General features: G+C 58.5%; 5 protein-coding genes across 5 annotated transcripts; 2 read left to right on the forward strand and 3 right to left on the reverse strand.

The window, feature by feature from the left end:
- Window positions 1-227: 227 nt before the first annotated feature.
- On the forward strand, window positions 228-909 carry MRP2 (40S ribosomal protein mrp2, mitochondrial; the record flags this gene model as incomplete). The annotated part of the gene is made up of 2 exons (XM_028623051.1): window positions 228-444; window positions 818-909. The coding sequence occupies 2 exons, from the start codon at window positions 228-230 to the stop codon at window positions 907-909; spliced, it is 309 nt and encodes a 102-aa protein (XP_028476944.1).
- Window positions 910-1,360: 451 nt separating this feature from the next.
- EHS24_007707 (uncharacterized protein) lies at window positions 1,361-5,062 on the reverse strand (the record flags this gene model as incomplete). Its single annotated transcript, XM_028623052.1, has 5 exons — window positions 1,361-1,537; window positions 1,587-2,410; window positions 2,448-4,550; window positions 4,605-4,797; window positions 4,835-5,062. 5 exons carry the CDS (start codon window positions 5,060-5,062, stop codon window positions 1,361-1,363), a joined length of 3,525 nt encoding a protein of 1,174 aa, XP_028476945.1.
- Window positions 5,063-5,293: 231 nt separating this feature from the next.
- Window positions 5,294-6,569, reverse strand: RRD1 (Serine/threonine-protein phosphatase 2A activator 1; the record flags this gene model as incomplete). Its single annotated transcript, XM_028623053.1, has 4 exons — window positions 5,294-5,816; window positions 5,855-6,075; window positions 6,114-6,242; window positions 6,282-6,569. 4 exons carry the CDS (start codon window positions 6,567-6,569, stop codon window positions 5,294-5,296), a joined length of 1,161 nt encoding a protein of 386 aa, XP_028476946.1.
- Window positions 6,570-6,830: 261 nt separating this feature from the next.
- EHS24_007709 (uncharacterized protein) lies at window positions 6,831-8,623 on the forward strand (the record flags this gene model as incomplete). Its single annotated transcript, XM_028623054.1, has 6 exons — window positions 6,831-7,021; window positions 7,185-7,426; window positions 7,484-7,680; window positions 7,731-7,839; window positions 7,877-8,358; window positions 8,408-8,623. 6 exons carry the CDS (start codon window positions 6,831-6,833, stop codon window positions 8,621-8,623), a joined length of 1,437 nt encoding a protein of 478 aa, XP_028476947.1.
- Window positions 8,624-9,246: 623 nt separating this feature from the next.
- Window positions 9,247-11,740, reverse strand: EHS24_007710 (uncharacterized protein; the record flags this gene model as incomplete). Its single annotated transcript, XM_028623055.1, has 4 exons — window positions 9,247-11,325; window positions 11,373-11,484; window positions 11,550-11,620; window positions 11,666-11,740. The coding sequence occupies 4 exons, from the start codon at window positions 11,738-11,740 to the stop codon at window positions 9,247-9,249; spliced, it is 2,337 nt and encodes a 778-aa protein (XP_028476948.1).
- Window positions 11,741-13,085: the final 1,345 nt, after the last annotated feature.

Genomic DNA, 13,085 nt, shown 5'->3' on the forward strand with positions numbered 1-13,085 from the left:
TGGAACCGGGGCTGCGGAATCAAATTGTGCGCACCCCACGGATCGCACACCTATTTCGCGCGGTCCCGTGATTTCGACGAGGGCCTATTTCTACGGCAACGGCGGCCTATTTCCTCTCCCGGCGGAATCAAACTGCTCTCATCCCAGGAATCGTCCTCTCAATGTCGTCCCGACTTTGTTCACTCTCGAGACACACAAACCACTTCTCTCGACGCACAACAACAACAATGGGTGCCTCCGCCTGGGTCCTCCGCGATCTCCGCAAGCGTGTGTCGGCCGCCGATGTCGAGCTTCAGCGCCGCGCATACCTCTACGTCGCCCGCAACACCACCCTGCCAGCTCAGGTCCGCCACCGCGCCCAGCTCGGTCTCAACTCGCTGAATGGCGGAGAGGGTCGCATGACGAGCATTAGGAACAGGTGTACCGAGACCTCAAAAGGCCGTGGTGAGTACAGAACACATTTTATTAAAGATGAGAAGATGGGGGACAGTGGAGACAAAGGCGACCTGGGACAGATGGACCGTGGTCGCGGTCTCCATGTGCCTAGCTTTGTCGATTGGTTTCTTGCCTCGTCAAGACGAATAAGCGGGGGATAGGGATGGAACCACGGCGAGTGAATCGTCAGGCTGGAGATGCCTGAAACTGGACTTGGGCTAGTGGTCGAGGTCACAGTGTCGAAGGACACTCATGTCAAGACAAGCGTCAAGGGATCCAGGATCCGCCTTCCCTCTGTCTTCCCCATGGCCCTTCCCATTTCTCTCCCCCGACCATGCGCACAAAAGTTCCCTTGGCAATGACTGATAGCTGACGAATCCAGGTGTCCTCACCAAGTTCGGTCTCTGCCGTTACCAGTTCCGCCTCAAGGCCCTCAAGGGCGAGATTCCCGGCGTCCACAAGGCGTCGTGGTAAAAGGCCCACCCCACAACACCTCTTAAAACATACACATTAGAAACCGACTTGCTGTTACAGCTGCGGTTTTGCATTGCATGCACATATACCCCTCCTCTAGCTCTGTCAGGACTGGCAGTGGGGACTGTGACAACTGGAGTATTCGCTGGCTCCGTCTTCGTTACCGCTTGCAATCACATTGAGCGGCCTTGGCCACGGGATCTTCCGTGGTAGCTGTTTGGCAGACGCTCTTGGCATCTACAGACCCATAAGCAGACGCGGAAGGAGTGTGTCCATTGACGTATGAGCACAGCGCAGGCAGGTCCACTTTGTTTCGCCTCGCCATCAGATGCGCCATCAACAAAAGCCCGAGCTGCGTGTGGCACCACACTGCCGATTCTCACATGGCATACTCAATGCGCAATTAACCCTCTGTATTTCTATAATTCATCTAATCCTCCCTCCCGCCTCCTCAGTCGGTTGCTGAGACAACAAACGCGTGTAACAGCGCCACCACCCTGGGCGCAGCATCCACACCTTCCTGCTCTGTCCAGCTCGTCTCAAGCAAGACCTCCTCCAGCTCGGGCTCCACTTCGTCCATCTCCGTTGAGAGGAGGAGGTAAACTGCTTCAGCCGTCATGGCCCGGATCTGTAGTGTTTTAGCGGCGATCGAGACATCGTGCAAGCTGAAAACTCACCCTTGGGAAGCGGTGCGCAAGCAATGGTGCGAGTGCGTCTGCCGCCTTGTTTTTCAGACCTGGGAATGGCAGACCGAGCGTGCCGACCACCACTCGCATGGCCGCGCCAATACGGTCCATGCTCTTCAGCGTCCCCACGCCACGGGTCGCCAGGCCCAGCGCGCGGGCATAGGGAGCGGTGGGGTCTGTCGAACGCACCAGACCGGCGTCCAAAAGACGCGACACGGTGGTTAGGGCCGGAACTGCAACGCGGTTCGAGGTCAAGTTGGCAGCGAGAAGAGCAACAATGTCTGCAATGACCGGGGTGGCGAGGTTTGGGCTGGCTCGGAGATACTTGATAAACGGACCCAGAGCACGCTCAGACGTCGGGTGGGCGGCGCTGCCTGCGCTCTGGACCAGACCAGCGAGCACAGCCGGACGGGCGGGGGTGGCGAGGAGTGCCAGGCCCGCAGTAAACCATTCGCTCGGCTGACGCATGGCGCCTTGCACTCCGTCGACCTGCATGGCGCGTGCGCAGTCCCAGACCCACACCATGTCAGTGTTGGCGGAGAGAAGTGTCCCCCAAGCTTCGGTAGCGGCCTCGCGCAGCACATCAAGCTTCTCGAATGCCTGCTTGGCGATGCCGGCCACCGCGGCCTCGAATGTGGCCTGCGGGATAAATATTTTGGCATCGGCTTCGGTAGAGGCGCCAGCAATGACGCGGGCGAGTGCGCGAACGGCGGCTGAACGGACCCAGGAACCGACGTCACCGCGTTGGTCAGTCGTGTAGTCGTCCAAGGCCGTGGTGAGTGCGGCGAGGACGCGGTGGTAGTCGTCCGCAATAACTAGGGTCAGCTACTGAGTGTGGGAAAAGAACCTTACAGAGAACATGTCCATCAAGGCCACGTTGACACGCCACATCCGCTAACGAGCCGACGGCGTTCCTCTTGGTCTCGACGTCGGCCTTGGCTGCTGGATCAAGCAGAACGAGGAGGGCAGCAAGGGGTGTGAAGAGTTCCTCCGGCGAGCGGTAGAGGTAGTGACCCAAGCATAATGCTTGGGCTTGCCTTTGTGCCGGACGAGCGGAAGACAGGTCCGAAACCGATCGCTGGACATATGTCCCCGAGTCGTCGGGCCTCACAATGCTAATTTGCTGACAGGCCTGTGCAAGCGCATCGTGTACGTCACTCTCGCGACGGCGCGTCGCCGCGTCCAGGAAACGGGTGAGCGACGTCAAGTCTGCGCTAGGCGTGAGAGCCGCCCCGCCGAGCGTACATCCGGCAGCGATGATTTCGGGAGCGTTTGCCGTGATAAGAGCAGCAGCGCGGACGCCGGCGAGGGATGCAAGCAGACGTTCCTTTGTTGAATCGTCCAGGAGAGGGGCCATGTGGGCGAGTGCAACAAGCGCGCCGTGTACACTTGTCGGGTCTAGAGAAGGCACCTGACCTAGCTCACGCGCAACTGAGTCGGGGACTTGCTCCGGCGACAGGGCTAGGAGCGCCGCAAGTGCTGTTGCACCGGCGGTGCGCATGCCAGTGTCCCAATGCCTGAGGGTGATGTTGTGCAGGTGCTCCCTCATCGCGTCGCGGTACACTTGGTGAATGGCCACAGATGGAGCGGCGACGGTGAATGCTTTGCGACGGACCGAGACCGAATAAAAATCCGTCTTGCCGAGGACATCAATGCCCTCTGGGTACAGACCAAGACGGCCCACGCCTTCCTGGAATGCTGCCGATGCGGCGCGTCGCACACCGACTTCGCGGTCAAAGACGGCAACGGAAACCAGCGATGTTGCCATGTGTTGGGAAAATGGAGAGAGCTGGGCGGGGCTGCTGGCACGCGAAAGCGACCAGAGCACATAGGCAGCCGCATCTCGCACATTCGAGCCAATGCTATGGCTCGCCCGGCGCAGGTCAAATGAGAGTGCCTTGACGACCCATGGAACTGCCTCGGATACAGCCTCCTCGGAAAGTAGACCGCGACGCGCCAGCTCGGCGACAGCGAGACACACGCCATGCCACCGCGCCTCGCCACGCGCAGCCTCGGCACCACCAAGTCCCATCGCACCACCACCGGCCACGCTCCCTCCCGGATCCACAACGGTGCCGAACGCAGTCTCGACGACGGGCTCGTCCTCGGTACCGGCATACAGCCCGATGGTGGCCATGACAATCTGGTCGGAGAGCTCTTCGGGGAGCAATGCGGATATGCGCGCGAGGTACTTTGCGGCCGAGTATCGCACAATCGTATCCTTGTCACCGAGACCAGACATGAGGTCGTCGAGAACTTCCTCGATGCCGTCCGGCAGCTCGGCATCCGGGTCACCGCGGAATCCACGTCCAAGCCTCGCGAGCCACCAACGACCACGTGCCTTGACAGCCAGCTTGCGGATAAGACCAGACGTTGCGGCCGTGTTACCTCCAGCGAGGTGCGGGATGAGGACGTCGTCAAAGAAGCCGCATAGGGTCGCTAAGTGTGATGGCGATATCATGCCAGGGAGTACGGCCAGAAACGCCATGAGTGACGCAACGAGGTTGGCCTCGCGCTCCCTTTCTCCCTCGGCGAGTTCAGCGCCCGCCCATTCCACAAACCCGGGCAGGCCTTGGGCCGCGTCGTGCCGCGCAAACAGACGAGCAAGCACAAGCGCGGCATACCCTCCCTCGCGGCCCGGGCTGTGTAGAAGTGGGAGCGCGAGGAGTGTGACTCGGACAGCGAGGTCAGAAGTCGGTGCTGAAAAGAGACGTTGGTGGGTGCGCACGTCGAGACGCGTAGGCGTCTCTCCCGAGCTCAAAGCTGTGAGGCTGAACGGCACAGTGAGGAGGAGCGCGAGCCACAAAAGGAGAACGGCGCGCAACTCCCATGCGTCCTCGCTTGAGATAGCTGGATGGTGCGGGGTGTCCGGTACACGCGAGGGTGACGCTGCTGGAGGCGAAAGGAGCGTGATGAGCGCGCCTAGGTGTGGCAGCGATGAGGGAAAGTATGGGACTGAAGCGGTGTCAGTCTTCCTGTCGATAGACCATGTCTACTTGTAATACGCACTGACAGCCTTCCACCCGCGCACCTTGACTACCCAGTTGACAAGACGGCCAACGCGGGCCAATCGCGCATTGTTCGGTGCTGGGCCGTTCTCCGCTAGCCGCTGCAGTTGCGTGCCCAGCACCTGCATCAATGGATGCACAATATCGTCGAGGGCCGGGTCCAGCAGTCCTGGCATGGGGAGGTAGTGATCCAGCTAAATGTTAGCTTGGTTATGGAGATGTGCAGCTCACAATGGCACCCATTTTCGTCACGAGAACCACCTCGGCCTCGTCCTCGGCTTGGGTTGGCGTGGTGCCAACATCGAAAGCGAGCAACCGTGCTTCCAGAGCAGCAAACTCGACACGGTGCGCAAAGTGGGTGTAGGTGGGTTCGGCATCGTCGGCAACAACGTCGTCGACATGCGCCGATGCTGTTGGCGTCCGCGCGCTGTTCACGCCTGCACCTTGATCGAGGGTCATTATAAGTGTGTTGTTGAGATGGTCCAGATGAGACGCGTCGAAAGTCTCGCGAGTGTCGACCTCCACCGCGGCCCTTCCATTAGGAAAGCCTCATTAGCGGAGGATAAATTAACAGAATAGATATTTTCTATTTGTTTATGACATGGACCCACACACACTCATAAGCTATGCCCAGGCGATACATACAACGTCGACATCTACATGAACTAGAAGAACGTCTAACAAACATTGCTAACGATTTGGGACAGCCCCTGCAGTCGGCGCTTGGGTTTGCTGAGCCCATGGTGCCGCTGTCGTGGCAGTGCCGATCCGGGACAAGGCCGACGAGCGCCTCTCATACTCGGTGGCAGCGGGCATGTCCTCACCCCAGCACCACCCGCCAACCCACAGACCTTGCACGACGACGCGTTTCCCCAGTACCTCAGCCTGATACATCTTGGTCAAGCCCGAGTGGACCTTGACCCAAGATGGGAACTGGGACAGGCTGTCAAGCAGTGGCGAGTGCTCGCTGAAAGCCGCACCGCGTTTGAACAGAGTGATGCGGTGCAGGGAGAGGGTGTACAGGTCGGTGAACGGGCCAGAAGACGACGTGGCAGCCTTGAGCGCTTCATCTGGGGAAATGTCGCCACCAAGCAACTGCGCACTGCCCAGGAGGTAGGGCATGAAGCAGTAGTCGTCAAGACCCCACACGCCGTGAGAGCCTGCGGGCTCGAGGCGGTACGTTGACTGGAGCTTGGTCACGAGGTCGAGGTATCTGGGGTCAGATTCCTGTTACTAGAGCATCTGACATACCTAGGGAACACACGGAGAACAAGTTCGTCTTGCTCCTGCTCAGTCGCTACCCAGCCGGCAACAACGCAGCACCACAGGGACAAGACAAAGGCAAGTTCGTGGCCTGTGCCATAGTCGATACGTGTCGGGTGACCAAAAGCGTGAGATTTGATAAGTAGGGGAAGTACCTGGCCTTGGAGAGTTGCCGACATGCTCGTCGCTGCCACAATAGCTGGGAGACGCTAGTCGTCAGCTAACGGACACAACCTATCCAACTCACCTTCTCCACAAGAACAATGTACTCCCTGAACGCGAGGTTTCCAAACCGCTGCCCAGCTTGAGGGTGGGGAGGAACCTCCTCGACCCATGCCACCATCTGGTCCAGAATATCAAGGAGCGCCGCCGTAGGCTGTCGTCAGCTCGTGGTTCGTACCGGTCGAATGCTCACTTCTGAAGCACCGTCGTTGCCGTCGATAATGTTCTTTCCCCTGATGCGGTCGCATCTCCTCTTCAACCACCCCATAAACCCCTGGTACCCAGGTGTCCGTGGCCACTCTGACACGGCTTGTTCTGTAGTCAGAATCGGGGCAGGCTTGGCCGGGTCGGAGGGAAGGACAATGTGGTCTGGCTTTGCAGCTGTCGGGGGTGGTGGGGGTGGCATTGCTGTGCGTCCGGGCATGGCTGTCGGTGGAGGCATGGTGTTAACGCCCCTGTTGGGAACTGGCAGTGGTGGCATAGTGTTGCCTTTTAGGAGAGGTTGTTTGTTGTGAGGGAGACGGGACTGTGGAGAGAAGGAAAACGGAGAGAGACGCTCGAGGAGGCAGCGAACCGGCCGAACGCTGGTACAGTGATCAGTGACGTATTAGGTCACGTGATGTACACGCGATAACCACGTGCAAATAGCTGAGCAACAAAGTTGATCTTCACAAGACCTCCGACATTACTTTGCCCGAACGTCGTCTGCTGCTGTTCTGCAACAACACTCGTGTCCAACACCATGCCGCTCTACTTCCTGCGTGTGTCGCTGGAGCACCTCTCCTTCCGCATCCCCGAGCTTCTCTCCATCGCTAAGCTTTTTGAGTTTGAGCTCAAGATCCTTTCCACCGACATCTACCGCGGTGTCATCGTCATTGAGGTCGACAAGGACGAATATGTCGAGCGTATCCTGGACCGTGGTGTCCTTGTCATGTGAGTAGGCATTTTGGGGGAAGAGAAGGATCTGTCTCCTGCAACTTCCATCCTTCAGCGTTGGAGGCAGACAGCGGTCAGCGCCTTGCGCAAGCCTTACCTTCCCCTTTCAATTTACTCTGCGCTACTCCCCTCCAGTGGAGCATGACCGCTGACGCCTCAGCTCCGTAAGCAAGCTGTACGCTGAGGCGACCAATTACGAGGACCTCCATGCACAGCTCAAGGAGAAGCGTGAGCTCTTCGAGCCAGACCTCGACGCATGCTTCAAGATCACTCTCGAGTGCGTCAACAACCGCCCCCTCGACAAGCGTTACCGCCAGGTGGTCGAGGACTTTAGCTGGACCGAGCTCCGCGGCAAGATTGACTTGAAGAACCCAGACATTGAGTTTGTCGTCTTGGAGGACTGTGAGTGGAACCGGGTGTTGAAACCGATTCAACCCATTGAAGGCTAATCGATTCCAGACGACCATGTCACCTTGCACACCCGCCAGGCCCGTCTTGACCGTGACGGCAAGTTCCAGAAGGTCTACTTTGGCAAGCGTATGGGCTTCTCTCGTGCCCGTCCCGTCATAAACGTCCAGGACATCAAGCAGCGTGCCTTCTACGGCAACACGTCTATGGAGGCCGAGATGGGTCTCCTCCTTGCTGGCCAGGCTCTCGTGGGTGCCGCTATCTGTTCGAGCTAACCCACCAGCCCGCCCCAGGCAAGCTCATTTATGACCCATTCGTGGGAACTGGATCGCTCCTGTATGCTGTCGCTCACTGGGGCGCGAGCGTTATCGGTTCGGACATTGACGCGCGCCAGTTCCGTGGCAAGCGTGAGTATGTGCCTCTCAGCCTGTGCTGACATAGCAGAGAAGGGCAAGGACGTCACTCCGGGTATCTTCCGCGCAGCCGCAGCTTACGGCTACGACCAGCGTTTCCTTGACGTTGTTGCCTTTGACGTCACCCACGGTCCTTGGCGCCGAGGCGGTTTCCTCGACGCCATTGTCACCGACCCCCCCTACGGCGTGCGCGCTGGAGCCAAGCGTCTCGGCAAGTCGACAACGCGCAAGCGCAACACTCTGCGTGACGAGCCGTACCAGTTTGACGATGGTACTTTTGCCCACGAGAGGCCCGGATACCTCCCACCTTCAAAGCCATACGAGCTCGTGGACCTGACCCTTGACTTGGTTCAGCTGAGTCGCTACTTGCTCGTTCCCGGCGGTCGTCTCGTCTTCTTCCTCCCCACTGTCAACGATGACTTTGAGCACGTCGACGTGCCCGTTGTGGAAGGTATGCGGGAGGTCAAGCATGAGGATGGCAGTCTGCAGGACTTTGGCAAGTGGGGCCGCAGGGTGAGTACCAGCTGTGAAGCGTATGTCCAACAAGCTGACACATCTGCAGCTTATCACCATGGAGAAGACGGCCACCGATGACGGACCCATGCCCACTTTTGGTGACCATTCCGAGCTCACTGAGGAGCGTCTTCCAGGCCACCACCAATTCAACAAGCGTTACTTGGAGGGATTCAAGCCGCGCGAGGGTGGTGAGGGTTCTGAGGAGACCTCGGAGGCGGAGGAGCAGGCGCCTGCAGAGGAGATGGCGCAGCTCAAGGTTTAACACACTGGAGACTCATTTGGGGAGCAGATACTGCACAGGCATAGATTGTTGCATTGCTATGAAATGCGTGTAATATTCCAGCTGGGATAGAGCAGTTGCGGCGTCCCAGGTCTGAGAGCGCCGGTGTTGTGCCTGCCTCGCGCCCCCAGGTGCTGTGCACAGTTTCTCACGGGAATGTCGGCTAATGCGCAACTCCAGTGGTGCATAACATCAAACCATATTTGTTTTGCATCGTATTACCGTTACTACAAGACTACAAGACGCAAGCTGATACAATAGGCTGTCATAACGAAAAGTCGTAAAAGGCCATTAAAGGTCGTCACAAGCATGCTTAGTTCGGGTGACCCCCGGTATGGGGTTGCGCAATAAGGTGATGGGAATGAAGCCAACGTGGAGGCCGTTCTTTTTTTCTTGGATGGGTACACTGAAACCGAAAGCGCATGCAAAGGTGCGAGATGATTTGGGGCACGAGCTTCGAGAGGTGAAGTGCAACATCTGGGGATCGGAGAGAAGGAGTCGGATAAAGAGTCGGGTGGGGTTTTGAGTGGGATTTGTCTTGGTAGTCCAAAATACCGGCGAGCAGGCTGTGTAGCGAGCCAGTTGTGGTGGTTTTGAAACGCGACTCAGTCCGTGTGTGGGGAGTTCTTGCGGAAGCCCTTAAGATGGCGGAGAGGGCTCGTGGATGGCACAAGGTGCCCTGCCTCTGATACGGGGGCAGTGAATGCTGCCGCCGTCTCGTCCTTGATCTGGACCTTAGTGGAGGGAGGAGTCGGAGGCGGGGTCGGAGGGAGGGTGGTGTTACGAGTGGGAGTCTCGCTCTGGACTTTGGGAGTGGGGGTGGACACCTCAGCAATGGGTGCTGCTGCCAGTAGCTTGAGAGCGTCGCGAAGTTGGCGGGAGGCTGTACGACCGAGAGGGTGGCGGAGGACGCGATCAACACGGCGGAGGGGACTAGGAGGCAGCCACTCGTCACGGTGATTATTGGTAGGGGATGGATGAGTGACGTTCTGCGCTTGGTGGGGCTTGGTGGGGGTTGCGGGCCAGTTGACATCCTGTTCTGCCGCGACGGGAGCGCGAGACGGGGTTGTTTTACTGGGACCGAACTGGTAGCGCTTGATGTGGGCCGTGCGTATGACTGGCCGAGCCTCAACAGCGACTGGGGTGGTGTAGGCGCTGTGGACCTCGCAACGGACTCCAGGAGAGGGGGCAACGAACGAAGCCCTCTGGCGCGAGAGGAGAAGAGAACGAGGCGCCTCCCAGATAATACTGGGGCTAGACATAAGCGCTTGAAGACGGGCGGACAGGCGCTGGCGGCGAGAGTGGGCAACGGCAGGATCCGTCTGCCCACTGGACTCCAGATCAGGCTCGACTGATACTGAAAAGTCGGTTACAATGGCCTTGGGTGTGGGCGGAGGGGTGTGGACGGACGTTAAGGTGGTGCAGGGCGCTCGCGGCACGGCCTCAAGTGGCGAAACACACAAACCGAGGAGGTTAGATGCACGCTTGGTCTTGGCCTGGTACTCCATGATCTCGTTGAAGGAGGGAGGGGCGGTCGTGGAAGGGGACGCAATGATGTTGTTGACGTACTGGAGCGAGTCCTCAGGCTGAAAGGCGTCTTCAAACGAAAGGAACTGAGAAGTGGCAGTACGAGTGGTCTCCATGTCTCCTGCAAGGGGAAGGCTCTCGTCGTCGAGGAGCCTGACATGAGCAGAGCCAAGACCAAGGGAGCGAGCAGCATCGAGGGAGGTGCGCGAGGGCCCTCGAAGAGCAACCGTAATGCGACGGAGGGAGAGAGGGCGGCTGGCTTGGGGTAGGCGGAGGTTCTGGAGAACGGAAGCGACGGTCTCGTTCCACTCGCCAAGAGGAGAAGCAGGAGGAAGGGCCCAACGACGACCGTCACCATTACGAGTGAACCTCGGCTCGTTGAAAGCCCAGGCGTCGAAACGTGCCTCAGAGGCGATGGCACATTCATCTTGACGTTCCTCGCGGCGGAGAATGTGGGGAGGGCGACCAGTTACCGTCCAGGTGTCAAAAGCGCTTGGCAGGCGCACAGAGGGCAAAACGTTGGTAGAGTCGGCCCAAAGGGAAGACTTGCGTTCATTCTTCCTGCCGAAGGAGAGAGGCTGGCAATTGCCGCCGACAGACCAAGGGTCGGCCAATTCACGACGAGATGCGAGAACTAGGGCGAGGACGGCGTCGTTCTCGAGAGTTGGGTGGCAGCTTAGAATGGTGACTTCGAGTGACTCGGACTCGTCGGCGGTGGTGACTGGGAGAGGGGTACCGCAAGCCCAGAATAAAGACTCCGCATGGTCGATCACGGGAAGAGGAAGGCCAAGGGCAAAGAAGAGATATTCAGACTCGTCTGGCGGTGGGAGAGCAAAGTCGGTCGTACGGAGTGAGGTGATGGGGAGTTTGGTACGGAGGGAGGGGAGACGTAGACGCCGTAGTTGTGCCATGGGAGTGCCGACCTTGGTCGGATGGGGGGAAGACGGTGGCGACGGGACAGAAGGAGCAGCTGTACGAGACCAGAGAGGCGAAACAGACGGCCAGAGGAGGGGTGGCGGGGCAGACACATCGACAAAGTCAAGAAGGAACGGGTCGATGTTGGCTGTGTCCATCCATCGGACAGCTTCCACTTGCTCGCAGACGACGCGGACAAGACAACCGCCCGACTGGGGATCGAGACCAGTTCCAGTGGCAGACTACATGTCAATAAATTGAAGCCAGCAATTAGTCGTCCAGTACTCACGACTGAGAGCCAATGGCGGACACTCTTGACCACCACTGGGGGTAATAAAGACGAGTTACCAGATGGCGACAACGTCTTTTCCCCTTGCGCTGACAGGAGTTTCTTTCCCTCTCTGTCAATATGTCAGCATAATGGCCCACGGTCGTTGATCACCGCGACTTAATCAACACGACTTACTTCACGAGGACCAGACGCGCAAGTGCAAGTGCGAGGGAGGGCACCTGGTGGCAAAGGGAGTAACCCCGAGCCTGTGAGGTCAGTGTCATGCCCATTGTCCTCCAAATTACACATACTAGAGCATTGGAGATGGCGAGCTTGACCAGCGACAGCTCGTCAAGCGGTAGCGACAACGTGAACGCTGGAAACATGTTACTTGTGGGTGATGGCGAGAAGAGAGGAAACGAAAGGGCATTTCCGTTGTACCCCGTGTTCTTGTTCTGGCCGGCCCATCGTTGCCACCGTGTGCCGGTGTGGCCAGACCTCCGTTTCCTCGCCGCGTCCGCCGCCCGGGCATTCATCCACAGCCGTTCGCCCGCGTGCTGCCATGTTACCCCGTATACCCCGCGTGTCGCTGAGACACCACGCGTTCAAGGCCTCAAATTCTCTCAGAGGATCAGCTCGGTGCTCTGTAAAGCCTGTGATCCTGTGACCAGTGCCCAGCGGGCGCGCCACGGAAACTGGAGCCGCCACGAGATAAATTGTGTTTCAAGCTCCTAGCTCCTAGAACGCTTCGAGAATTGATGGAGATACCGGCCGGCGTGAAAGAAGTAGGTGAGAGGTGGCGATAAATGTCTGTATGCCGGAGGAAGAGCAGGAGTACCATGTCCATGGGATTCATTTGCTACCCAACGACCAGGCCCTTGACGGAGGCTGGTGTTGGAAGGGTGACAGAGGCGACATTGGTTTGCCACCGGTTGTCAATGAAGCGTGGAGCTGTGGTCAAGGCCGACCACACCATTGACATGCGTTCTGGAAGAGTCATGCATCTGCGTGGATTGGGCACTCGCTCTGGGTGCACCATTCGAGGTACTGGCTACACTGTTGTGACCCTTTCTCGTGAAGGAGACAGTGAGCTTGAGGAGCGGTGAGGGCAAGCTGCCAGCGCCTGTCGTAATTGCACGGTCATCGACTTGCCATTTAGCCTTGACCCATTTCGTGTACGTAGAACGCGATCTCGGTTTAACAGTCAGTCTCGTTGTACACCGTACACGTTAAAAGCTGGTGAGTGTGATGGCTAATCTAGACGCGCTCGTTCGCTGTTTGTTGGGTACTTTCACTGGGATGGCCGTCCGCGCACGACCTCGCTCGGACAGGGATCTTCCGTCGTTGTTTGTTCCCATCCATCCATCTCACTCCTCTCCTTTCCTCGAGCCATCCGCAACGCCTTGAACTCTTATGCTCCCTGTACCTTGGCTAAGACACCAGCCGGTAAGCGATGTGGATGCGCTGCCATCTGCACGCGGCCATGCCCAACCAGACCCAGATCAATCACCGCAGAAGTCACGCGGGCAGCGACCGCTCCGATGTCATGCCAACCCCCGATGCACGGTCCAACTCTCCGATGGTTCCCAGTCCCTCGCGGGCTGTGGAGCAGTCTTTAAGGTGAGCGCGGTTGAGTTCCCCCTCGGCTTATGAGTCCAATATCCTTCGACAAGCTCCCAGCTGACGGTTTCCGGTCATCGTTTGGAGCCGGGGCGAGGTCGTGTTGCGAGG

Source organism: Apiotrichum porosum (genome assembly GCF_003942205.1).
Source record: "Apiotrichum porosum strain DSM 27194 chromosome Unknown scaffold_5, whole genome shotgun sequence".
NCBI classification, from domain to species: Eukaryota; Fungi; Basidiomycota; class Tremellomycetes; order Trichosporonales; family Trichosporonaceae; genus Apiotrichum; species Apiotrichum porosum.